This window comes from Denticeps clupeoides, chromosome 20 (genome assembly GCF_900700375.1).
Source record: "Denticeps clupeoides chromosome 20, fDenClu1.1, whole genome shotgun sequence".
Lineage (NCBI taxonomy): Eukaryota > Metazoa > Chordata > Actinopteri > Clupeiformes > Denticipitidae > Denticeps > Denticeps clupeoides.
In genome coordinates this window covers 531,127-554,838 of record NC_041726.1, presented here as the reverse complement: position 1 = coordinate 554,838, position 23,712 = coordinate 531,127, and the positions used below count along the sequence as shown (strand labels likewise).

Sequence of the window (23,712 nt, the reverse complement as noted above, 5' to 3'; positions counted from 1 at the left end):
AGGGTCCGGGGCCGCCATGCGGGACCACGCCGAGGAGCCAGGCCGAGGGTCCGGGGCCGCCCAAGCGGGACCACGCCGGGGAGCCAGGCCGAGGGTCCGGGGCCGCCAAGCGGGACCACGCCGGGGAGCCAGGCCGAGGGTCCGGGGCCGCCCAAGCGGTGACCACGCCGTGGGAGCCAGGCCGAGGCACCGGGGCCGCCACGCCTGACCACGCCGGGGAGCCAGCCCGAGGGACCGGGGCCGCCACGCCTGACCACGCCGGGGAGCCAGCCCGAGGGACCGGGGCCGCCACGCCTGACCACGCCGGGGAGCCAGCCCGAGGGACCGGGGCCGCCACGCCTGACCACGCCGGGGAGCCAGCCCGAGGGACCGGGGCCGCCACGCCTGACCACGCCGGGGAGCCGGACCGGGGCCGCCACGCCGGGGAGCCAGCCCGAGGGACCGGGTCCTCCAAGGGGAGGATACAGCAGGGCAGGAGCCCTGTGGTTGCCGCCGTCCGCCCCGCCGCCTCCACTGATGGTACTGTTGGGGCTCCGAGGACGTAGCCCTTGGAGGGGGGGCTCTGTCAGGATTGCCTGCAGCTGGGCTCCACACTGGAATCCAATCCTGACGCCCCATAAATGCCGGAAGTTTCCGCCCGTTCGGGGTCGCTGGCATTTTCGTGGACTCTCTGCACGAACTTGACCTGGTTTAGTTTCATGTGTTTTTGAGTTCTGGCAATCGCCACACGCCTACGGGTTAGTTTATGTTCTTTATTTAAGTTAAATTCGTTTTCGGCCACCGCGCCAGTCTTTATTTGTATTTCTTTGTTTATTGTTAATAAAACCCCGTTCCCAGCATGTCAGACCTCTGCGCTTCCTTCCCCCGTAAGTCCGTAGTCGTGACACAGACACATAATACACTATATATTGATTGATATACTTGTTGTTGATTTTCATTTTAAATTGTTTGTTTTTTTTAATTTAGTTTTGAGTTTATATTTTTATACAACTGCCTGTGATGAGTTACCTTAAACCCTTGATGGAGTGGTATACTTTGATGTTTCTGGTTGTATATTACGTTACTTTGTAATTTTGCATTAATTTGCTGCGTACTTTTTAATCATTTTTATAATCATTTTTTATTCTTTGAATTTTGTGTTATTATGTAATTATGTACTCCTCACCTTGCGTACACATCATATACATTTTTGTGCCTATAGTAGAGATCAATTAATCAAAAAAAAAAAAAAAAAAGTGTGGAGTGTGGAAGGAAAATTTAGTAGGCCCAGACACTCCACGAAATTTAGTAGGCCAGACTCTCCACGTGTTTCACCTTTGGTCATGGAACAGTCAGAAGACAACTGTGTATCTTAGGTCTGACCTTGTTGATGCAAAAGTTTGACGCAAAAACTAGACATAAACTGATAAAAGAAAGGTTCTGTGACGTTGATGGGCGCCACTGTCCAAAGTGGTGCGAGCTTGCTTTTTGACCTTGTACACCCAAGATGTATAAATGCTTGTGAACTGTAATCAAGCGGGGGGGAGTTCTCTTGTGGGTCCCCCCTTGCACGGTAAAATAAACTTGGATAATCAATTCAGTTGACTTCCTTTATTGCAGCTCCCCAGACGGCAGAATTTCCACAACACTGTCAGGATGCTCTCTATGATGCAGGAGTAGAAGTTCCTGAGCACCTTGGAGGGCAGTCTGAAGTCTCTCAGGCATCTGAGGTGGTAGAGACGCTGCCGGGCCTTTTTCACCACGGTGTTGATTTGACAGGACCATGACAGGTCCTGCGTGATGTGAACACCGAGGTATCGGAAGCTGTCCACTCTCTCCACTGGGCTCCTGTTCCTCTCCCGCTTGGTACTGATGTCCACTATTAACTCCTTTATCTTGCTGACGTTCAGGTGGAGATTGTTCCTCTGGCACCAATTCTCCAGGCCATCTCGTCGTTGTCAGAGATCAGGCCCACCACGACTGTGTCGTCAGGAATATTAATGTTTGTTCAACTTTTTTTGTCAAGTTGCTTTGTTTCCCAAAAATTGTGCACACAGTTTCAAATGTGAACCATCAGCCTAAGGATTTTACAAAGAAATGAGAGGAGAGAAACTGGTCTGTAATTGTTGTCATCTGTAGGATCAGCGGTGGGTTTCTGTAGGATTGGAAGAAGCCTGGCTGTTTTAAAGGCGAGAGAGTAAGGAGAAATGGTTTTGAGCATTGCAGAAGGGATTGGACCTAGTGGACAGGTGGTTGGATTGCGTGTAGATATAATCTGAATGATTTCATCTGATGTGAGTTTAGAAAACTGATTTAGGACAGTTGTAGAATCTACCCTGGAGGGGGAGAGTAGGATTTGTGGTGGAGAATGTCTGACAGATTTGTTCAATCTTCCCTGTGAAGAAAATGGAAAACTGATCAGCTGTTATGGAAGACAGGGCAGGGGAAGTCGGAGGGTTGAGTTGGGATAAGAAGATGTTGTGGACTTTTTGAGGGTTGTGGGCAGAGGCTTCTAGTTTTGCTTTGTAGAAAGCAGTTTTAGCAGCAGTGAGGTTAGTGGAAAATTAGCGTAGAAGATTCTGGTAATACAAAAGTTCTCAGTCAAGCTGTGATTTCTTGTATTTTCTTCGATTACTGTGCAATGTATCGGAGAGCCACGGCGCAGGGGGAGAAGTCCAATTGGGTTTAGAAGATAGAGGACATCTATAACTCACCAAGGGATTTGGTGTAAAAGAAGGAATAGGAGTGGGCCAAGTGCTGAGCCATGAAGGACACAGAGAGCTTTCAAGGTGCAGACATGATCCCCTGGAAGGATGTCACCTATTTGTCTGTCTGCCTTTCTGTGATATCATTATCCATTAATGTCATGATCCGGACCAGCAGGGGTTGACTCCGAATCCGGACCAGAGTTTCATGTTTGTCCTGAGTAATGTTCCCTGATCGTGTTCACCAGGTGTCTATTTATATAATTGTATAAAACTATCCTGTTCGTGTCTGTTCGCCGTCGGGTCATTGTGCGTGTAGATGTTCCCCTGTCTTGTGAAGTTTGTATTAAACCCCTGTCCTGTGATCGTGCGAATGCGTCCTCCTTCATGCCATGTCCAGCCCACCTGTGACAGAATGACCCGACCATGTGGACGCAGCCGATCTACGCCCCGCTGAGATCCAGGGAGCCGTGGATGGTTGGGAGGATGTCTGCCCCACAGATCCATGTTCAAGGTTCCATGTATGGACGTCCCCCGATGCCGCCGTCTCGTCCGGATTCCAGCAACGCAGCTCCGGTAATCGCCAGTGCCCTGCCCAAGATACAGTCCATGTTTTTAAAGTTTCCCCAAGCGTGACAGACTCTCGGCGGCCTATGAAAGCTACCGTGGGGTCGAGAGGATCTGTCACACTGTCCATGTCCCCCCTGGCGATTCCAGTGACGCAGTTCCGGTAATCGCAACTGCCCTGCCCAAGATCCAGTCCATGTTTTTAAAGTTTCCCCAAGCGTGACAGACTCTTGGTGGCCTATGAAAGCTACCGTGGGGTTGAGAGGATCTGTCACGCTGTCCATGTTCCCCCTGGCGATTCTGGAGGCGGGGAGTACCGACGAATCCGTGCGACCGAACCTCGATGGCCTACGAAAGCTACCGTGGGGTCGAGGAGACCGGTCGCGCAGTTCAGGTGTTCCTGGCGTTAACCGAGACGAGGGAGGTGGCGTACTTCCCAGCGGGGCGTACCGGAGACTGACCGGAGTGACGGTGCCTGCGGACGGCGGACAGGATGCCGGTCCCCCACGGACGAGACGTGCTTTGGCCCGGGCCTGACGCCGCCGGTGCAGGACAACCGCCACTCGTCCTTATGGACTTCTCCCCCCTTTCATGGACCATTTTGTGGGGCACTGCCAGGTGGTAGTGCCTTTGAGGGGGGAGTAATGTCATGATCCAGACCGGCAGGGGTTGACTCCGGATCCGGAGTCTGGACCGGAGTTTCATGTTAGTCCTGTGTAATGTTCCCTGATCGTGTTCACCTGCTGTCTATTTATATAATTGTATAAAACTATCCTGTTCGTGTCTGTCATTGTGCGTGTGGATGTTCCCCTGTTTTGTGAAGTTTGTATTAAACCCCTGTCCTGTGATCGTGCGAATGCGTTCTCCTTCATGCCATGTCCAGCCCACCCGTGACAATTAAATATTGTAAATGTCAAACTGAAAAAAGCTATTGTACACAGTATGCTTAAAACAGAACCTTCTGTTTGGGTGTGGCCCTGAAATGTAAGTAGGCAGTATTTGCAGCATTCACATTTAAACAGACTGATATGTAAATTCAAAGCCCTGAAGCGCAACTATATATATATATATACACACACACACACACACACACACACACTATCCTTTAACTCAAGGGGACATTACCTATAATTAGTGCATGTAAGTTGCATACTGGGGTTCTTTTTAAACCAAACCTAGAATATAACAAGGTAACCCACACCTTTATTTTGTCCTGACAACAAGGCGGAACAGTAAATTGAGCTCTTGTAGTTAGAGATGAAAATCCCCAGTGCAGAGAGGTGCAAGGCAGTTAGCGAATCTCCACCGCTTTGATTTACAAACATGAACGGTGAGATCTGGTGGTAGTAGCCTAGTGGGTAACACACTCGCCTATGATCCAGAAGACCCGGGTTCGAATCCCACTTACTACCATTGTGTCCCTGAGCAAGACACTTAACCCTGAGTTGCTCCAGGGAGACTGTCCCTGTAACTACTGATTGTAAGTCGCTCTGGATAAGGGCGTCTGATAAATGCTGTAAATGTAAATGTAAATGTATCTGGAGCTGGTGGGTGCAGAGGTGAAGTGAAGAAGGGCTTGACACGACTGATGTGGAAGACGGGATGAACACGGATGGTAGGTTGGAGTTGATGATGGTAGGTGACAGGGCTGAGCCGACTGAGGATCTGGAATGGCCCAATGAAACGTGGAGACAGCTTGTGTGACTCTGTCCAAAGGTGAAGATCTTGAGTGGAGAGCCACACGCGCTGACCCACTCAAAAGGGCAATAGCCAGGATGGCGATGGTTGTGCTGGGCGGAGGTGTGATGTTTGATAAGTGAGGATCCAGTTGCGTCTGCAGCCATGGATTAGATGGGCCGCTGTGGCCGCTGGTGGGCGAAGATGGCAGGTTGATATCCATAGCTGGTCTCGAATGGGCTGAGTCCCGTGGCAGAAGAGACCTGCAAATGGTTAGCCAACTCTGCCCAGAGGAGGTACCATGGCCAGATGCATTGATGGTCTGACACAAAGCACCGCAGGTATCGTCCTAGTTGTTGGTTGGCTTTCTCTGCCTGGCCGTTGGTTTGTGGATGCTAGCCAGAGTATGGACTGCAGGTGGAACCGATGAGATGACAGAACGCCCTCCACACAGCCGACACAAATTGCTGCAACTGTACTGTAGCCATGGATAAAGCGACGATAGAAATTTGCAAACGTGAAGGGGAAGGAGCTGGAGTGAAAAAGGTTTAGCAGTACCGGCTAGGTACAGTCAGACTCACCTTGACACATAGCGTTGGCTCTGGAATCCAAGTCTTTGAGAGAGGTTAGACACTCTTCTTTGCTGGAGTTTCTCCGGGTGAGAGGCGGACAGCTGGGTTTGGTTTTTTGTTACCCCAAGACTCTCAGCCTGTTTGTTGGGGTTTACCCCAGCAGACGAGAGGGTACCTTCCCTGCGCCTTTGGGTCGGGAATTGGGTCCTGACCATTGTTTGTGCTTATGTGCCAAATAACAGCTCAGAGTACCCACCCTTTTTGTGCTAGATAGTGATCCGACTGGGGACTCCATTGTCCTGCTGAAGGACTTCAATGCTCAAGTGGTCAATGACAGCAGGGGTGAGTTTTGGGGCCTTTGTGGCCTTTCCAGTCACCGGCATCATCTGTGAATCCCTGGGCTGGCCTGCTGGTCTTCTACATTTGTGGTAATAAAAAATGTTAAATAATTTAGCTTTTAACTTTATTAATTTAACTTTTAACTGGTCAATTGGCTATTAGATATAATATTGGCTATAAGTAATCTTATTTCGTCCTTATGACTTTTATTTTAATTTCTTTTGTGAATACAACAATCAACTATCCTACTACTTAAGATTTAGGATTGATGGCCAGTTATTTCTGATGAAAGATTTTAGTTTACCATCGTAGTCATCATGCTTTACCATATATATGTTGCTCAGAATTTTACAGAGACAGTCAACCCTGTTTTACTTTTAGCCTAAAATAAAAAAATCAATATGCATGGATATATGTGAGATGTAAATGATTCCTATAAGAGCCGTTATATTATCTGGAGTTTAACATTTTTACTCAGTTACTCAAATTACTGTTACTTTTGGTTCGTCTTGGTGTCAGATGAACCACGCACTCATCCCCGCATCAGCGAACCTAAAAAAAAATTACATTATCAATTCCATCGGTTCTCAGGTATGCATTGGATATATTAATATTTATGACACATCATTAGGGGGAAAGGTTAAATGTCGAGTTTAGACCTGACTTGCTCTCTGTTCTTCAGGGAAGCGCACATGGCTGGTCCATCCCTCTGGTTTCTATGATGTTTTCTGTGCCTCTGTGGGCGATCATCATCTGTCAGATGTGTTCCAACTGGTCCTACTACACTTTGCAAACATCACTTCTGACATACATGGACAACGTGCTACATTTGGACCTTCAGCAGGTGACATCAGTGTTATGGGTATTACTACAGAGATCCGTGTGCTCAAGGTGGAGTTCTTTTGGCAAACATTTAAATTTATATTTACGGAATTTGGCAGACGCCCTTATCCAGAGCGACTTACAACTTGCTTTCATGTTCAGGACTCAAACTATGAACACAATAATTAAACATAAGTCAGACTATACAAAAGTTACAAGTTAGTCCAAGTATACTGTCATATTGCTGCTACTTGTCTGCCTGGTTTGTCTAGTTTGTCATGACCTGCACTATTTTATGGGTCAGTGGACAATGTCCTATGTCGTGTTTTTTTGTTTTTTGTTCTTCCATTTGCACTGTGTCTTTTTGCACCAAATCTTTGCATTCTCGTCTCTCTGTGCACTTGTATATAGTGAGATAACAATTTCAGACAAACGTTCTTCTCTCCACAGGCCTTGTCTTACCAGCCGCCTTCCTGGTGGCCGTGGGCTACACCCGGTGCAGCAGTGCCCTGGCTGTGACCTGCCTCACACTGTCCACAACCATAGGGGGTGCCAGCGCTGCAGGGGTTTTTATCAACCAGATCGACATTGCACCTCGGTACTTGTCTGGTGACAACTTGCCATTTTCATCTCTTTTCACCCTAAATTTGGTCACGTTGTCCCCACTTTCTAGTTATGCTGGCTTTCTTCTGGGAATCACTTTTGGGACCATTCCTGGTGTACTTTCTCCCATTGCTGTGGGCTACTTGGCTAAAGATGTACGCATTCATAATTTCCTGTTTAAATCTGGTTTAAATCTGACCTGGAAGTTGTAACTTAGACCTGTTTTTTCCAGCACTCCTTGGCCGGTTGGAGGAATGTGTTCCTCCTGTCTGCCGGAGTTAGTATCTTTGGGGCGCTTTTCTTCCTGGCACTTGGCAGCGGTAAAATCCAGAGGTGGGCAGTGGAAGAGGAGCTGATGTCCGAGGAAGAAAAGATGGAGCGCTGATATGACACATTTATTAATATGGTCACTGTTCACAGTACCAAAAGAGACCAAAGCCTTGTTTTGTTCTTTCATAGCATTTTTACTGTAGTTCAACTGAACTGTCTGCTTTTTTTGTGCAGATCACAAATAGTGTTTTTGTAATAGATCTTTTCTATATGATTGGATGAAAGGACTTCTTACTCTTGTGGTAAAAAATGCATTATAAACTGCCATCATACTGAAAATGTAATGTGATTTTGCCACATGATTGAGGGAATAAATGCTTCAAAATGCAAAATAAAGATTTGCATATATATTGTACCAAATGCAAGAAATGAATGAAAGCAGAGATTGTGAAATATTTGGTGAATAAACTTCATTTCACAGAGATACGTGCCTGCGTCAGGTGGTTAACCCGGAAGTACATGGTCCGAGTCTGTATGAGTGCCTGACATGAGTTTTCATTTATATGTCTTTTCATTAGTCTGTCATAAAAAATCAAATAACAGATTTGAGTAGCAGTAATAATAGTCTTAACAGTCAAAGTACTTTTTAATCAAAGGAAAAATTCCATTAGCGTTTAAAGCTACAGACACGGAAACGGCACGTCCTGGGGAGAAAGCGGCTGAATTTTGGAAAAACAGTATACATCATATACAGTATATGGGGACCAGTAAGAGCGATATAAAAGCAGAAAAAACATGTCAAGGGACCTTTAAAATGACTTTTTAAGAACGGACTGACCTGTTTCCGGGTCACATGATGTCTTGGCAAGATCTACGAGATAACATTAAAAACTTTTTTGTATGTCAAACCATCTGGACACAAAGTCAAAAAAAGTAAAATTTTGGACTAAGATAATAAACGCGTTCCGAAATCACTTTTTGGGGAATTGCGCGCAGACTGTAAATCCGACCTCGCCTCGACTCCCGTGTCTCTAGTTTTAACGGCTGGTCACAGGGAGCTGAAAAGTTCTTCCTCTGCACAATAGTAAACCGTACTTTTTAAACTTTGAACCCGATTTGTGACCTACAAAAACAAACAATATGTCATATTCGGCCTGACCTCTCCATTGTTTCTGTGCGTTTTACGGTCTTAGTGTGGAAGCCTTGAATGTAACATATGTCCTTTTTTGCCTTTTTAACAGTTTTCCGGGTTTTTCTGGGTTTTCCAGACCCCTGATGGCGGCTTCAACTCATCCCATATGTCAGATTGTAGGACTCGGCGAGGCCTTTGGCCTCCCTTTTCGGGTCGCTAGCTTCAACGGTTACCCTCAGGGAGCCAAAAACGTGTTCCCAGCACAATAGTAAATGGTCTGTCATACTGACAGGCCCAAATTACAGTTAAAGTGAATGTAGGAGGAGCGTTAACACGATACGTCTTACAATAAGTACACATTTAGGTGAAGAGGGCGGTTTAGGAGAGTAGATTTGCAAAGGGTGATTGTATAATATCTGGTATGCACATAATGTACATAAGGTAATATAAGGTAAATAATTATGGAAAGAGTAAAGGTCACAGTGGAAATATTTTTATTAGTACATTTTTGAACATCATAAAAGAAAGTATTGAGATGGCTGGAGAAATAACACAAAAACACTGGGACTGGGAACCAGGAGACTGGGGATCTTGACCCTAAACTCTTCCTACTAACTGTAAAGTAAAACAAGATCATTTAACAATCTTGCTATAATGATTCTATGCAAGTTTGCACACATTAAACCCGTTCTATTCTTTATGCAGTGCGAGTACACGCAAAAATTCTGCTCTCGTCTCCAAAACCACACAAATGTACAAGCACACATGTTGCGGCTAAATCATAAGGATATATTTTAATGTGCAATTTTTTATTTAAGGGTAATAAAGTCTTTAAAACCTGTTTTATCTCAGGTTTATCACATCTAAAATGAATCTCACTTTATTCCCAGAAAAGGTGGGCCATGCACTGTGAAGGAGTGAGAGAAGGTTCTGGAACAGTCAATTTGCCCGTCACGCTCAAAGGACAATGACACCAAGCGTTTGCGTCCAGCACACCGAGACATCGAGACACAAGGAAACAAATTCTCCAATTTTGTTTTAAATGTTTAAAATTACACAATGTTATCAAAACGAATATAAAAAGCAAACAAAGAAAACTTTGCTGGGTTATTATATGGTCAGTGAGTACTTCACAGTCCTATATCATACAGGCCCTTGCATATTGGGGCAGTGGTGAAGCTACGTGTCTCTTGACCTGTGCCAATGTGAAGCAGTGTATGAGAAATCAGTGTATGGAGACCTCAGTACATTTAGCAGGAAGTTCTGTATTCGACAGACATTCACAGATCTTTGCTGTATTTTCATTTAACATTAACCTAGAAATCTCCATTTTCACAAACTTACACACACGCATTGGTTTTTAATACAGCCATAATCCAGCCACTCACTGTGCTTTTTTAACACAGGAACTGCTCAATAATTTCTTGTTGCACTTTTGGTCTTTTTGAATATGATGCCATGAGCTTGGCACACCTATCCAGATTTATCCGTTCCTCTTTGCAGAACCTCTCAAGCTCAATCAGGTTGGATGGAAAGTGTTGGTGCAGCCATTTTAAGATCTCTCCAGAGATGTCCAATCAGATTCAAGTCTAGGCTCTGGCTGGGCCACTCAGGGACATTCACAGAGTTGTCCTGAAGCCACTTGTTTTATGACTTGGCTGTGTGTTTAGGGTCGTTGTCCTGCTGAAAGATGAACTGTTGCTTTTCATCCAGGATGTCTCTGTACATTGCTGCAGTCATATTTCCCCCCATCCTGTCAAGTATCCCAGTTCCTGCAGCTGAGAAACATCCCCATAGCATGATGCTGCCACTACCATGCTTCACTGTAGATATTATTGCTGTGTAGATTATTAGTTCCTGGCTTCTCCAAACATGAAGCTTCACTTTTACACCAATGAGTTCAATCTTTGTCTCGTCAGACTAGAGAATTGTGGAGAATTTCTCATGGTCTGAGCGTTCTTCAGGTGCCATGTGCATTTTACTAAGGTGTAGCATCCATCTGGCCACTCTACCAAACAGGCCTGGTTGCAGAAATGGTTCTCCTCTGCCCATCCTCCTTGGTCACCTCCCTTCTCCCTTAATCACTCAGTTTAGGTGAAAGTTAAAGTGAAATGATTATCATTGTGATACTCTGCAGCACAGAACACGTACACACAATGAAATGTGTCCCCTGGCCGACCAGCTGTAGGAAGAGTCCAGGTGGTTTTGAACTTCATCCACTTACAGATGAATGTTGTGAAAGAAAAATCCTGGACACATCCTTCAGGTCCAATGTTGAAGAGAGTTGTTGCCTGGAAAGATCAGAAGCTCAGTTTTGGATAGGTTCAATTGGAGGTATTGCTCAGACATCCATGCCGATATGTACAAGAGACAGGCCAAAATTTTTGTTGCAATAGTGGTATCTTCTGGTGGAAAAGACAAATAGAGCTGGGTGTTATCAGCATAGTAGTGATAGGAAAAGCCGTGTGATTGGATGATGTGACCAAGTGAGCGAGTTCATATTGAGAATAGAAGGGGGCCAAGGAAAGCGCCTTGTGGAACCCCTGTGGTTACCCTAGAGAGGACAGATGTCTCACCTCCCCATGATACCTTGAAGGACCTGTCTTGAAGATAAGAGGTGAACCAATTTAGTACACTTCCTGTAATTTCTAAATCTGAGAGTGTGGTGAGAATAATTTCATGATTAACATTGTCAAAGGCAGCAAATAGGTAGACAGGCATGTGCCTTTACAAATCATGTCCAACCAACTGTCCAATTAAGCTGCAGAAACATCTTAAGGATGATCGGGGGAACAGGAGACACCTGAGCTTGATTTTGAACTTTATGGCAAATATTTTGATTAAACCTAAGGTAAACCTTTTTCACATTGTCTGAACTAAATTCTGAACTAAATATGAATTCAAGCCATTTCGGAATAAGGCTGCAACAATAGAAAAAAGTGATGCACTGTTGTGATGCCCAGCAGTTCCCTGCTGCTGAACCTGAACCAATACTTTCCGGATGCATCTGATCATTCAAAGGAATATTAATGTTTGTTCAACTTTTTCAAGTTGCTTTGTTTCCCAAAATCTGTGCGCAACCATCAATCTACCAGCCAGACTAAACTGATCTTATGTATCAGCATCTGAACAGCCTTCCCAGCAGTGACTTATAGACAGATTGTGATACTAATAAATCAGAATCAGAAAACTTTATTGATCCATAAGGAAATTGCTTAAAGTATATGCATATAATGCAGCAAAAAAAATTAGGAAAAGTTTGATCGGATGCAGTGTTAAGTGAACAATATACACACAACCAAAACTGCACTGGCCACTTCTTGACTGCAAATCATGGCTCTAGGCGATGGTTACTCCATAAACTCTGACCCCGAGGAGGACTGTGAGGAGACCAACCTGCTCCTTAACAATGACATGGAGCCGGCTGTGAAGGAAGCAGGTACGTCCTAAATCTTCTGATGAAGTGGCCTCACAGAAGGAAACAATAATATCTGTATTTTTCTGGTATGTTTCACAGCGGCTCCACAGTTATGCTCTGCACGATACAGTCTGGCTCTCCTGATGTTCTTTGGATTCGCTGTAGGATATGGACTCCGCGTCAATCTCAGTGTTGCCATGGTTGCTATGGTCAATGACACCGAATCACATCAGTCCCTCAACAGAAGCACCGGGCATGAGTGTCCGGCACATTCCGACAACCGTAACAGCAGCAAGAACACAGACGGGCCGGATGGGGTGAGAACTCCTCCTTTTTTTCATGATAAATATATTATGCTTTTTGTTCGTTTCATGCTGCATTTTACTTAACTTGTTCTAAAACTACTGAATCAGATGTTTTTCAGATAAAAAAATGTCTACTTCTTTAAAACAGAGTCCACGCTATCCATGGAGTCCGGAGACTCAGGGAATGCTGCTGGGAGCTTCCTACTTTGGAAAAATGGTCACTCCGATCCCGGCGGGCTATCTGGCTGGTCGCTTTGGAGGGAGTATTTTCCTGGGTGGGGGTGTTCTGGGCACAGCGGCTCTCACCCTCCTCACCCCTTTAGCTGCTCAGCTTGGCGTCTCCTGGCTGTTTGCTTTGCGTGCGTTGGAAGGCTTTGGAGAGGTAAGAGAACATTTTACATTGACAGCATCTGGTAGACGCTCTTATCCAGAGGTTGAAAACAAGCTGTGCTGCAGCATTCTGGATTTGGTGTATAGGGAGAACAGGAGAGGGCCAAGTGCTGAGCCATGAAGGAGACCAGTAGAAAGCTTTTGAGATGCAGATGTGATCCCCTTCTATGTCACCTGATGAGATCTTTCATCCAGATAGGAAATTATTCACTTTCATGCTGAGCTACTAAATCCATAGAGGACTGATCTAAAATTTTCTGGTTTAGACACATACATGTTTTGTTAAATAATCGCATGATGCTATGGATGTTTTTTGGATATTATTATTGAGAATACAGAGGTGAGATCTATCTATCTATCTATCTATCTATCTATCTATCTATCTATCTATCTATCTATCTATCTATCTATCTATCTATCTATCTATCTATCTATCTATCTATCTTTCTGTCTATCTTTCTGTCTTTCTGTAATATATTTTCCATTCAAAAAAACAAAAAAAACCTATTGTACAAAGTATGCTGAAAACAGAACCTTCTTATTTGACTGGGTGTGGCCCTGAAATGGAAGTAGGCAGTATTTGCAGAATTTACATTTAAACACACTGGTATGTAAATTCAAAGCCCTGAGGTGTTCTGAAACACAGCAATTATTTACAAACTGGGTTGTGTTCTACGTGTGGAAGCTTGATGGGTAACATATTCGTTCAGATCCTATATACTATCCTTTAACTCCAGGGGACATTACTGGGGTTCTTTTTAGACCAAACCTTGAATATAACAAGGTAACTCACACCTTTTGTCATGACAACAAGGAACAGTAAATTGAGCATGTGTAGGTAGAGATGAAAAACCCCAGTGCAGAGAGGTGCAAGGCAGTTGCCAAATCGCCACCATTTCGATTTACAAACATGAACCGGTGAGATCCACAACATCCACAGATGTTGACGTTCGTGTGAAAATGACAAGACACAACTTGGGATCCAGGAATGGTCTTTGGGCCCATATCCTGCCCAGTGCACCAGATATTGGACGCTGCAACTCAAAAATAAAAGACAATGTAGTTAAGAGAGCTTCATCACTCCCCTCGGTGCCGCTCCAGTGCTTGCGGAGAGCCAGGCTGGGCTATGGAGCCGAGAGTGGTGGTGGAGAACCTTGTGCCATGGTCACAGCTCCCTGTCCCTGGCATCCGACCGCCACTTCATGTAAAACACTGTTGCAGATGGGAAACCTCTGCAACAAATGATCAATGACTGTGGCCTAACGAGAAAAAACCTGGTCACACAAAGCCGCAAACTCCGCGGGGTTAATGTGTGGCTCAGTCCTTCTGTCATGACAACAAGACGGAACGGTGAATTTAGAAGAGGTAGAGAGGAAAAACCCCAGTGCAGAGAGGCACAAGGATGTTGCCACTTACAGCAAAATTTAGGAAATATAACATTTTCAACAAATATCAGATCAGCGACTTACAATCATTAGTGACAGGGACGGTCCCCCTGGAGACACTCAGGCTTAAGTGACTTGCTCAGGGACTCGACGTGTCTTACCGACTAGGCTACTATCACCACTGTTCAACTTTTCAAGCACAGAGCAAGCAGCAGCCAATGAAGCCAATTTGTAGTCTTTCCAAACAAAAGCAGCTGCATTAAAAGCTTTAATTTATTATAACATGTTAAATATTTAAAGCTAATAGCAGTGATTAACAAATTCATTTTGACAGCAATATTCATCAGGATATGACTGTTTTACATTGTAAAATGGGCGTCAATTCCATGTTCAATATCAACTACAGGATCATTCTGAAAAACAGTATAGTGAAAGTGAAGTGATTGTCATTTTGAAACACAGGAGCACAAAATAAAATATGTCCTCTGTATTTAACTAATAACCTTACTGAGTGTAGAAAATGTCGCCCGGGAGGCAGAGACAAAACTTCTCTGGCAACTTTCCGATTGCAGGTTTTCGTTACCAGCTAGTCCACCACTACCTCTGTATAAACAGAATAATTCCAGAATAGCATATAAGACAAGTGGGTTAGCCGTCCAGTCATGTGAATTTTGAATTTTAGGGCGTAACACTCCCTGCCATGATGACCATGTGGGCTTGCTGGGCACCTCCTTTGGAAAGGTCCCGTCTCATGACTATATCTGGAGCAGGGGCGAGTTTTGGGGCCTTTGTGGCCTTTCCAGTCACCGGCATCATCTGTGAATCCCTGGGCTGGCCTGCTGTCTTCTACATTTGTGGTATTAAACATGTTAAATAATTTAACTTTTAACTTTATATTTTAGGTGTCAATTGACTATTAGTTATAATATTGGCTATAAGTAAGCTTATTTCGTCCTTATGATTTTTATTTAAATTTCTTTTGTGAAGAATCAACTATCGTACTACTAAAGATTTAGGATTGATGCCCAGTTATTTCTGATGAAAGATTTTAGTTTACCATCGTAGTCATCATGCTTTACCATGTATATGTTGCTCAGAATTTTACAGAGACAGTCAACCCTGTTATACTTTTAACCTAAAATAAAAAAAACAATATGCATGGAAATATGTGAGATGTAAATGATTTTAATAGATTGTATTTCCTATAAGAGCCATTATGTTATCTGGAGTTTAAAATTTTTTTCTTCATGTCCAGGAGGTGCTGGATGTCTCTGGGCTGTATTTTGGTTCTTCTTGGTGTCAGATGAACCACGCACTCATCCCCGCATCAGTGAACCAGAAAAAAATTACATTATCAATTCCATTGGTTCGCAGGTATATATTAATATTTATGACACTTCATTAGGGGGAAAAGGTTAAATGTCAAGTTTAGACCTGACTTGCTCTCTGTTCTTCAGGGAAGCGCACATGGCTGGTCCATCCCTCTGGTTTCTATGATGTTTTCTGTGCCTCTGTGGGCGATCATCATCTGTCAGATGTGTTCCAACTGGTCCTACTACACTTTGCTTACCTCACTTCCAACATACATGGGCACTGTGCTACATTTGGACCTTCAGCAGGTGACATCAGTGTTATGGGTATTACTACAGACATCTGTGTGCTCAAGGTGGAGTTCTTTTGGCAAACATTTCAATTTATATTTACGGCATTTGGCAGACGCCCTTATCCAGAGCGACTTACAACTTGCTTTCATGTTACCATCAATGAAGTAATCAGTTCTGGTTCACTAGGACTCAAACCATGAACACAATAATTAAACATAAGTCGGACTATACGAAAGTTACAAGTTAGTCCAAGCATACTGTCATATTGCTGCTACTTGTCTGCCTGGTTTGTCTAGTTTGTCTTGACCTGCACTAATTTATGGGTTTTTTTGTTTTTGTGTTCTTTGTTCTTCCATTAGCACTGTGTCTTTTTGCACGCAATGAATCTCCAAAGCCTTGGATTCTCGTCTCTCTGTGCATTTGAATATAGTGAGATGACAATAAAGTGGACTTTGACTTTGAAGAATCTGGGTGGCTTGTGTTGGATCCATCTGATATTGTAGAGAAGGAATCTACATCAGCAGGAAAGATTGCTGTGAATTGAGAAGGAAAGTTGGTTGTCTATATTTACTCCAAGGTTGTGTGCAGTTGTAGAAGGAGAGATCTGAGAGTAGTTACATATCAAGATCCTGATGTGGTGAAGAGTCTGCTGGAATGTATATTACTGTGGTTTTGGTGGGACTGAGTTTTAGATGATGGGCTGCCATCCAAGATGAAATGTCAGTTAGACATGCAGAGATTTTGGAAGCAGCATGTAGATCTGACAGAGGGAAAGAGAAGATGAGTGGTGTGTCGTCGGCATAGCAGTGGTAGGATAACCCATGTGAAGAAAAGACCTCACCAAGTGATCCTGTGTAGAGGGAGAAAATGAGAGGACCGAGTACTGAGCCCAGAGGGACACCATCGGAGAGTCTGCGTGAAGCAGATGTGAATCCTTTACACTTGGTCAGTTGGTCAGACTGCTCATCAAGGTAGGAAGCAAACCATCTCAATGCTGAGCCCAGAATTTCAAGGTTCTTCAAGATGGACAGGAGGGTTTACTGTATCAAATGGAGTATAAGAACAAATGCTTTGCTGATCTGATTCCATGTAGCTTCTCAGAAACAGCCAGAAGGGCAGTCTCTGTAGAATGATCTGTTTAATCCCAAATTGGTTTTGATCTAGGAGGTGGTTCTCACAGATGAAGTAATAGCTGTTTGTAGACACAGCGCTCAAGGACTTTAGAAAGAAACAAGAGAAGAGACGAGAGAATGGTTTGTTGTTCATGTCTGCAGGATCAGCAGTAGGTTTCTTTAGAATTGGAAGAACCCTGGCTGTTTTAAAGACATGCTGTGATTTCTTATATTTCCTCTACGCTCCATTGGAAAATAGAGGACAGAGATGAAAGGGAAAATGAGGAGAGAAGAGTGTTAGTTGTTGTTTCCAAAGGTAAGGACAAGAATGTGAAAAGAGTGCAGGAAGATACAGATGAAGGTGTAACAGAGTTAAGATTTTGTCAAATGAATGCTGGATGGAGGTCAGTCTTGGATCTGATAAGTGAGGGTGAAGGACATAAAGTGGTGGTCAGAGATGTGAAGTGGAGTGGAAGAAAAGTTGGTATGTGGAGAATATGACCCTACAAGTCGGATAAGTTGAGGCGTTTTCTCCACACAACAGATTAAAATGTTGGTCTTTCTCACTTAAGGTTGTTCATATTGATTTTGATAAATTTACATCGATATTTCTAAGCTATGAGCTCTGAAACTGTGAAATGTCCAGAATGTGTTTATTGGCGCTGCTGTTGACACCTCATTCACTTCACCTTTTACTTTCCCTCTACATACAAAAAGAATTCCTTCCTCTCTGCGCTTCCTTACCTGGGCGCCTGGCTGTTTTCCGTCCTCTCAGGTGTGGTGGCAGATCACCTCCTGGAGAGGGAGATGATGAGTGTCACTGCTGTTCGGAAGATCTTCACTCTTGTAGGCAAGTTGGCTCACCTTTCACTTCACATAAAGAGCTTTAGTCTCTTTCTTCACATAGTCCATTTCAAGAAGCAATTACAATGTTTTTTTTACTTTTACTGACCTATTTCAAACTAATTAGTTGTTACGTCCTGGTCTAGGTCAGGAACGTGAACAATTTAGAAAGAGGGAGGGAAACGTCACAACCATTTGAATGAAGTGATTTATAAAAAAACAAAACAATACAAGTCACGCCTTGAAATACATTCAGGCCACGAAAAGCATTGGATAGACTAATGGAAACAGGGCACCTGTCTGGCGTACTTTCCTATTCTCCCTTTTCTTTCCCTCTCTCCTCCTTTTTCTCCTTCTCTCCCTCTCTTCCTCTTTTCAGCACGCCGTCTTTAACGGCCTCACTCCAATGGGAGCATAAATCAGTGTCAGGTCTGGGAGGAGTTCCATAAATTACAGACTCCTTTTTCAAAAAATGAAAAACAAGACAGAACATACAGACCACACATCACATGATCACGGGACGTAACACCCCCACCACCAAGAATCAACATCCCATGTTGATTAATACCACTTTCAAACTCAAAAGGCCCGTGACATGGTGTCCGCTAAAACATTGTGCCTTCCCCTCTTGTACTTAATCTCTAGGTTAAAACCCTGTAGTACCAAAGACCAGCGCATAATACGCTGGTTGGAGTTCTTCACACGGGCTAAAAACACTAGGGGATTGTGATCTGTAAAAACAAAAACAGGGAGTGGCGTGGACCCAACATACACCTCAAAATGCTGTAGTGCTAAAAACAGGGCTAGAGCCTCTTTCTCTATAGTACTATAGTTCATTTGGTGCTTTAAGAACTTTTTAGAGAAAAAGGAAATTGGATAATCAACCCCATACTCATCCTCCTGTAGGGCGCTGGAAATCTGGGTCAGCGAGGACTGGAGAACTGCAAAGAAGAGACCTTACAGCCTTAAATGCACTTTGACAGTCCGCAGACCAAACAAAGGATGAGCTGCCACGAAGCAGCTTGGTTAACGGGGAGACCACGCCTGAGAAGTTCTTACAAAACTCCTGATAAAATCCAGCCATCCCTAAAATCCGCCGCAATTCCCGTTTCGAAGTGGGGACAGGAAAATTCATGACCACCTGAACTTTGGCCTCCACAGGCCGAACTTGACCCTGAACTACTTCTTTTCCTAAATAGGTCACAGTCGCTTTCTCAAATTCACATTTGGCGAGATTGAGGGTTAGTGACGCTTGTTGAAGGTGCTTAAAATCAGACTATAGAGTCTCAAGGTGCTGGGTCCAGGTGGCTGAGTAGATTATAATATCATCTAGATAGGCATCACAGCAAGGGACTCCAGCAAGCACCATACATATTAAGCGCTGGAAGGTAGCAGGCACATTATGTAAACCAGTGGCATTACTGAGTACTGCAGGAAATGATCAGGTGTAACAAAGGCAGAAATCTCAGGAGCACGAGGAGTCAACGGTACCTGCCAAAAACCCCGCAACACGTCTAATTTCGTGACAACTCGGGCTGTACCAACCTTGTCTACACAGTCTTCCATCCGAGGTAATGGAAACGAATCTGGTTTAGTGACCGCATTAACCTTTCTGTAGTCAGTACAGAATCAAAAAGTCCCGTCCGGCATGCACTGCAACTCTGCACAGCCAACTTGTTCTCCAACAAGTAGTTCACTTCAGACTGCATCACCGCTCGCTTAGTTGGATTCAGTCGATACGGGTGCTGCCTGATGGGAGCACCAATGTCAACATCATGTTGCATGACAGACGTACCTACAGGGACGTCAGAGAACAAAGCAGCATGTAACTGAATTAATCTAGTAACTTGTCTGCACTCTGCTACAGGTAAATGAGACAAATAAGCTTCCAAATCCTGCAGAATTTCACTATTCTGCAGCCAGGGTGAAGCTATAGGGACATCATGCAAATATAGTCCATCCTCATCCGGAGAATAAGAAACAGGGACAGAATTTGATGCAGGTTTTCTCTGTTCCTCAGCCGTGTTTTGTACCACCACGTTCTCTCGCTCAACGTAGCTTTTCAGCATGTTGATATGGTAGTGGTAGTGGTAGTAGCCTAGTGGTTAACACACTCGCCAATGAACCAGAAGACCCAGGTTCAAATCCCACTTACTACCATTGTGTCCCTGAGCAAGACACTTAACCCTAAGTTGCTCCAGGGGGGGACTGTCCCTGTAACTACTGATTGTAAGTCGCTCTGGATAAGGGTGTCTGATAAATGCTGTAAATGCTGATATGGCACAGTTTTCCTTTCCTGTTCGGCGTATGGATGACTTTATCGGTCTCGCTCAACTTTGAGTCCACGACATATAGACCCACAAACTTGGCCTACAAAGCAGATCCCACAATAAGCAGTAAAAAGGCCAGTGCAGCTGAACAAGCCTTATGAAGGCATTCCCGAAACACACTGATGTAATCTAAAACATTAGTGCTGGGAGCAGGCTGCTCCGACACCTGCGTCTCCCGTAAAAGTCTAAGAGGACCACGCACAGTGTGACCAAACACTAAGTCCGCAGGACTAAACTTCATGGACTCTTGGACCATCTCACGAACAGCGAATAAAATCAAAGGGAGACCCTCATCCCACTCTTTAGCTGTGTCCAAGCAATAAGCACGAAGCATGGTTTTCAAGGTTTGGTGAAACCTCTCTAGCGCCCCCTGTGACTGGGTGATAGGCGCTAGAAACAGCTTAATTCCAAGGTGGGACAACACCTTCTTAAAAACACGTGACAGAAAATTAGACTCTTGGTCCATCTGCACCACCTTTGGAAGCCCGAATTGTGAAAAGAACTTGCTTTCACCACGGCCTTAGTTTTTAATGAGCGTAAGCGGACTACTTCGGGAAAACGGGTGGCACTACACATCACAGTGAGCAAGTATTTGTTTCCCCATTTAGTACGAGGGAGTGGACCAACACAATCTAAAATTATTGTCTCAAAAGGTTCAGTTAAAACTGGTACATAATGTTGCATGACAGTTACACTCCGCATACGCGACTGAGCTCACATTACCGCGCAAGCTGGGAAAACCATTGCAAATTCAGCGTCCACCTTGACCGGATTGGGTGACTCGGTGGGAGTGTCTATCACTTCCGGAAAAGGATGTACTTTCCCACCTGCTAAATCCTTCCCGAGGATAAATTCAACTCCTTTAACAGGAAGCTCAGGACGAATATAAATCACACCACATTTTTACTAAGTTTACTAAAACATTAGACCCACAGAATGACTCCCCAGAGAATGGTAAATGACCCTCTAAAATAATAGACTGGGCTGCGCTAGTATCATGTAAAATGTGGACCGTGACCTCATCTCCGTCCTCTGGTGAGAGAGAGACGATACCTCGTAACACAAATGGTTCGAAAGACGCATCTAAGTGAGAAGGTGCATTCACAGCAAAAATAAAACCAACCCCTTTTGATGCAGGTCCTCAGATGGCCAGTCTGCTGGGTAACAACAACCACCTGCGGTGACCCCGTGTAACCCCGGAAGTCTAGCCCCTAAACCAGCAGGACGTGTCTTCCTAACTGGAGTTTCCGAGTTTATGCGAGAAAGCAGAGCACAGCATACTTACCCCGCAGCATATATCACTGAAACGTGACCAGTGACAGCAATTCCGGACGAGCCCCCATTTGCTACGTCAGGAATGTGAACAATTTAGAAAGAGGGAGGGAAACGTCACAACCGTTTGAACGAAGTGATTTTTAATAAAACAAAACCATACAAGTCACGCCTTGAAACACAGTCAGGCCACGAAAAGCACTGGGTAAACTAATGGGAACAGAGCATCTGTCTGGCGTACTTTCCCATTCTCCCTTTCCTTCCCTCTCTCCCCCCATTCCTCGTCGCAGCACGCCATCTTTAATGGCCTCACTCTGACGGGAGCGCAAATCAGCGTCAGGTCTGGGAGGAGTTCCGTAAATTACAGGCTCCTCCAAAAAATTAAAAAATACAAACAAGACTGAACATACAGACCACACATCACATGATCACGGGACGTAACATTAGTACATTTTCAAGACGTCCCTATAGAAAAACCAAAACCCATATTCTAAATTTGTCCAAAAAATGGTTCTACAACAACCATTCAAGTGAGAAACACACTCACCAGAAGACCACAAAATGAGTGGATTAAACAGCAATTATTACCATTGTGTCACTGAGCAAGACACTTAACCCAGAGATGCTCCGGTATGTAAATGTCCGTCTATCTAATCAGATTCTTTAGTAGATGAATGAAGGGCTACTGTGGCAAACAATTTCAGACAAACGTTCTTCTCTCCACAGGCCTTGTCTTACCAGCCGCCTTCCTGGTGGCCGTGGGCTACACCCGGTGCAGCAGTGCCCTGGCTGTGATCTGCCTCACACTGTCCACAACCATAGGGGGCACCAGCGCTGCAGGGGTTTTCATCAACCAGATCGATATTGCACCTCGGTACTTGTCTGGTGTTTGACGTCTTGCCATTTTCATCTCTTTTCACCCTAAATTTGTTCACGTTGTCCCCACTTTCTAGTTATGCTGGCTTTCTTCTGGGAATCACAAACACTTTTGGGACCATTCCTGGTGTACTTTCTCCCATTGCTGTGGGCTACTTGGCTAAAGATGTAAGCATTCATAATTTCCTGGTTTTAAGGTTTAAATCTGACCTGGAAGTTGTAACGTAGACCGTTCTTTTTCAGCACTCGTTGTCCGGTTGGAGGAATGTGTTTCTCCTGTCTGCCGGAGTTAGTGTCTTTGGGGCGCTTTTCTACCTGGCACTTGGCAGCGGTAAAATCCAGAGGTGGGCAGTGGAAGAGGAGCTGATGTCCGAGGAAGAAAAGATGGAGCGCTGATACGACACATTTATTAATACGGTTACTGTTCACAGTACCAATAGAGACCAAAGCCTTGTTTTGTTCTTTCATATAATTTTTACTGTAGTTCAATTGAACTGTCAGCTTTTTTTGTGCAGATCACAAATACTGTTTTTTGTAATAAATCTTTACTACACGGTCGGATGAAAGGACTTTTTACTCTTGTGGTAATATATATAAACTGGCATTATAAACTGCCATCACACTGAAAAGGTAATGTGATTTTGCCACGGGATTGAGGGAAAAAATGAGCTCTGTCAGGAAGTTTCAAAATGAAAAAATAAGGATTTGCATATATATTGTACCAAAGGCAAGAAATTACCAAAGATATTCAGAATTCTGAAAAGGTGATTGTTGGAAAATGTATATAAGTATATCATGCAATTACCTTTTTGACATATATATCTCACATGTATTAAACTGTTTTAATCTTTGGAATACGCAAACTATATTAATCTATAGTCTCTTGGGTGAGAAACTGGTGGGCAGGACTGTTTTGCAGGACAGTTAGCAGAATAGTATGACCGTGACTTGATAAGAAGAGGCCTGCAACTGCTGAGAAGCAAGAAACCAGCGAGCATGACCTTGTGATGGAGCGTCTACCAAGAAACAAGCCTACATGCAAAATTATAAGCTTTTATGGTGTGATCGTGTGGTAAATTTACTGCCCTGAACTAAATAAAAAGGCAGGAAGCGACTGAGACGGCAGAGCTGTTGGAGGCATGATGTAATGCGCGTCTCTGATCACTCTCCTTGCAAGTAAAAAGAACTCAACTGCTTCGTGTCATTCCTCTCTGGATTATAAGTGTTGGAACGACGTATAATTCGAACATTTTCTTGGTCCTTCGAGCCGGATTCGAAGACACCAAAGGATTCCAGCGGACGGGACAGATACCAGGAAAACCTTGGCCAAGGCTGACTCCTTAGGAGGGCTAAGAGACAGACCCCTTTGGGGACTGGGAGGCCGACCATCGATTGGGATCTGGAGGTTGACGGAATACTACAAGTGAGGAAAGGCACGGGGGTAAGTTGACTTCTGTTTAAAAGGAATGGAATGAATGGTAACAGGAGGTTACAAGAGCTAACAAGAGTAA

At 44.3% G+C, this 23,712-nt stretch overlaps 1 protein-coding gene across 1 annotated transcript; it reads left to right on the top strand.

Moving 5' to 3' along the window:
- The first annotated feature begins 11,999 nt into the window (after positions 1-11,999).
- On the top strand, positions 12,000-22,597 carry LOC114770585 (sialin-like). Its single transcript, XM_028964622.1, has 10 exons — positions 12,000-12,105; positions 12,184-12,401; positions 12,538-12,771; positions 14,847-15,021; positions 15,420-15,538; positions 15,622-15,783; positions 17,598-17,730; positions 22,052-22,199; positions 22,279-22,369; positions 22,445-22,597. The coding sequence occupies exons 1-10, from the start codon at positions 12,000-12,002 to the stop codon at positions 22,595-22,597; spliced, it is 1,539 nt and encodes a 512-aa protein (XP_028820455.1).
- Positions 22,598-23,712: the final 1,115 nt, after the last annotated feature.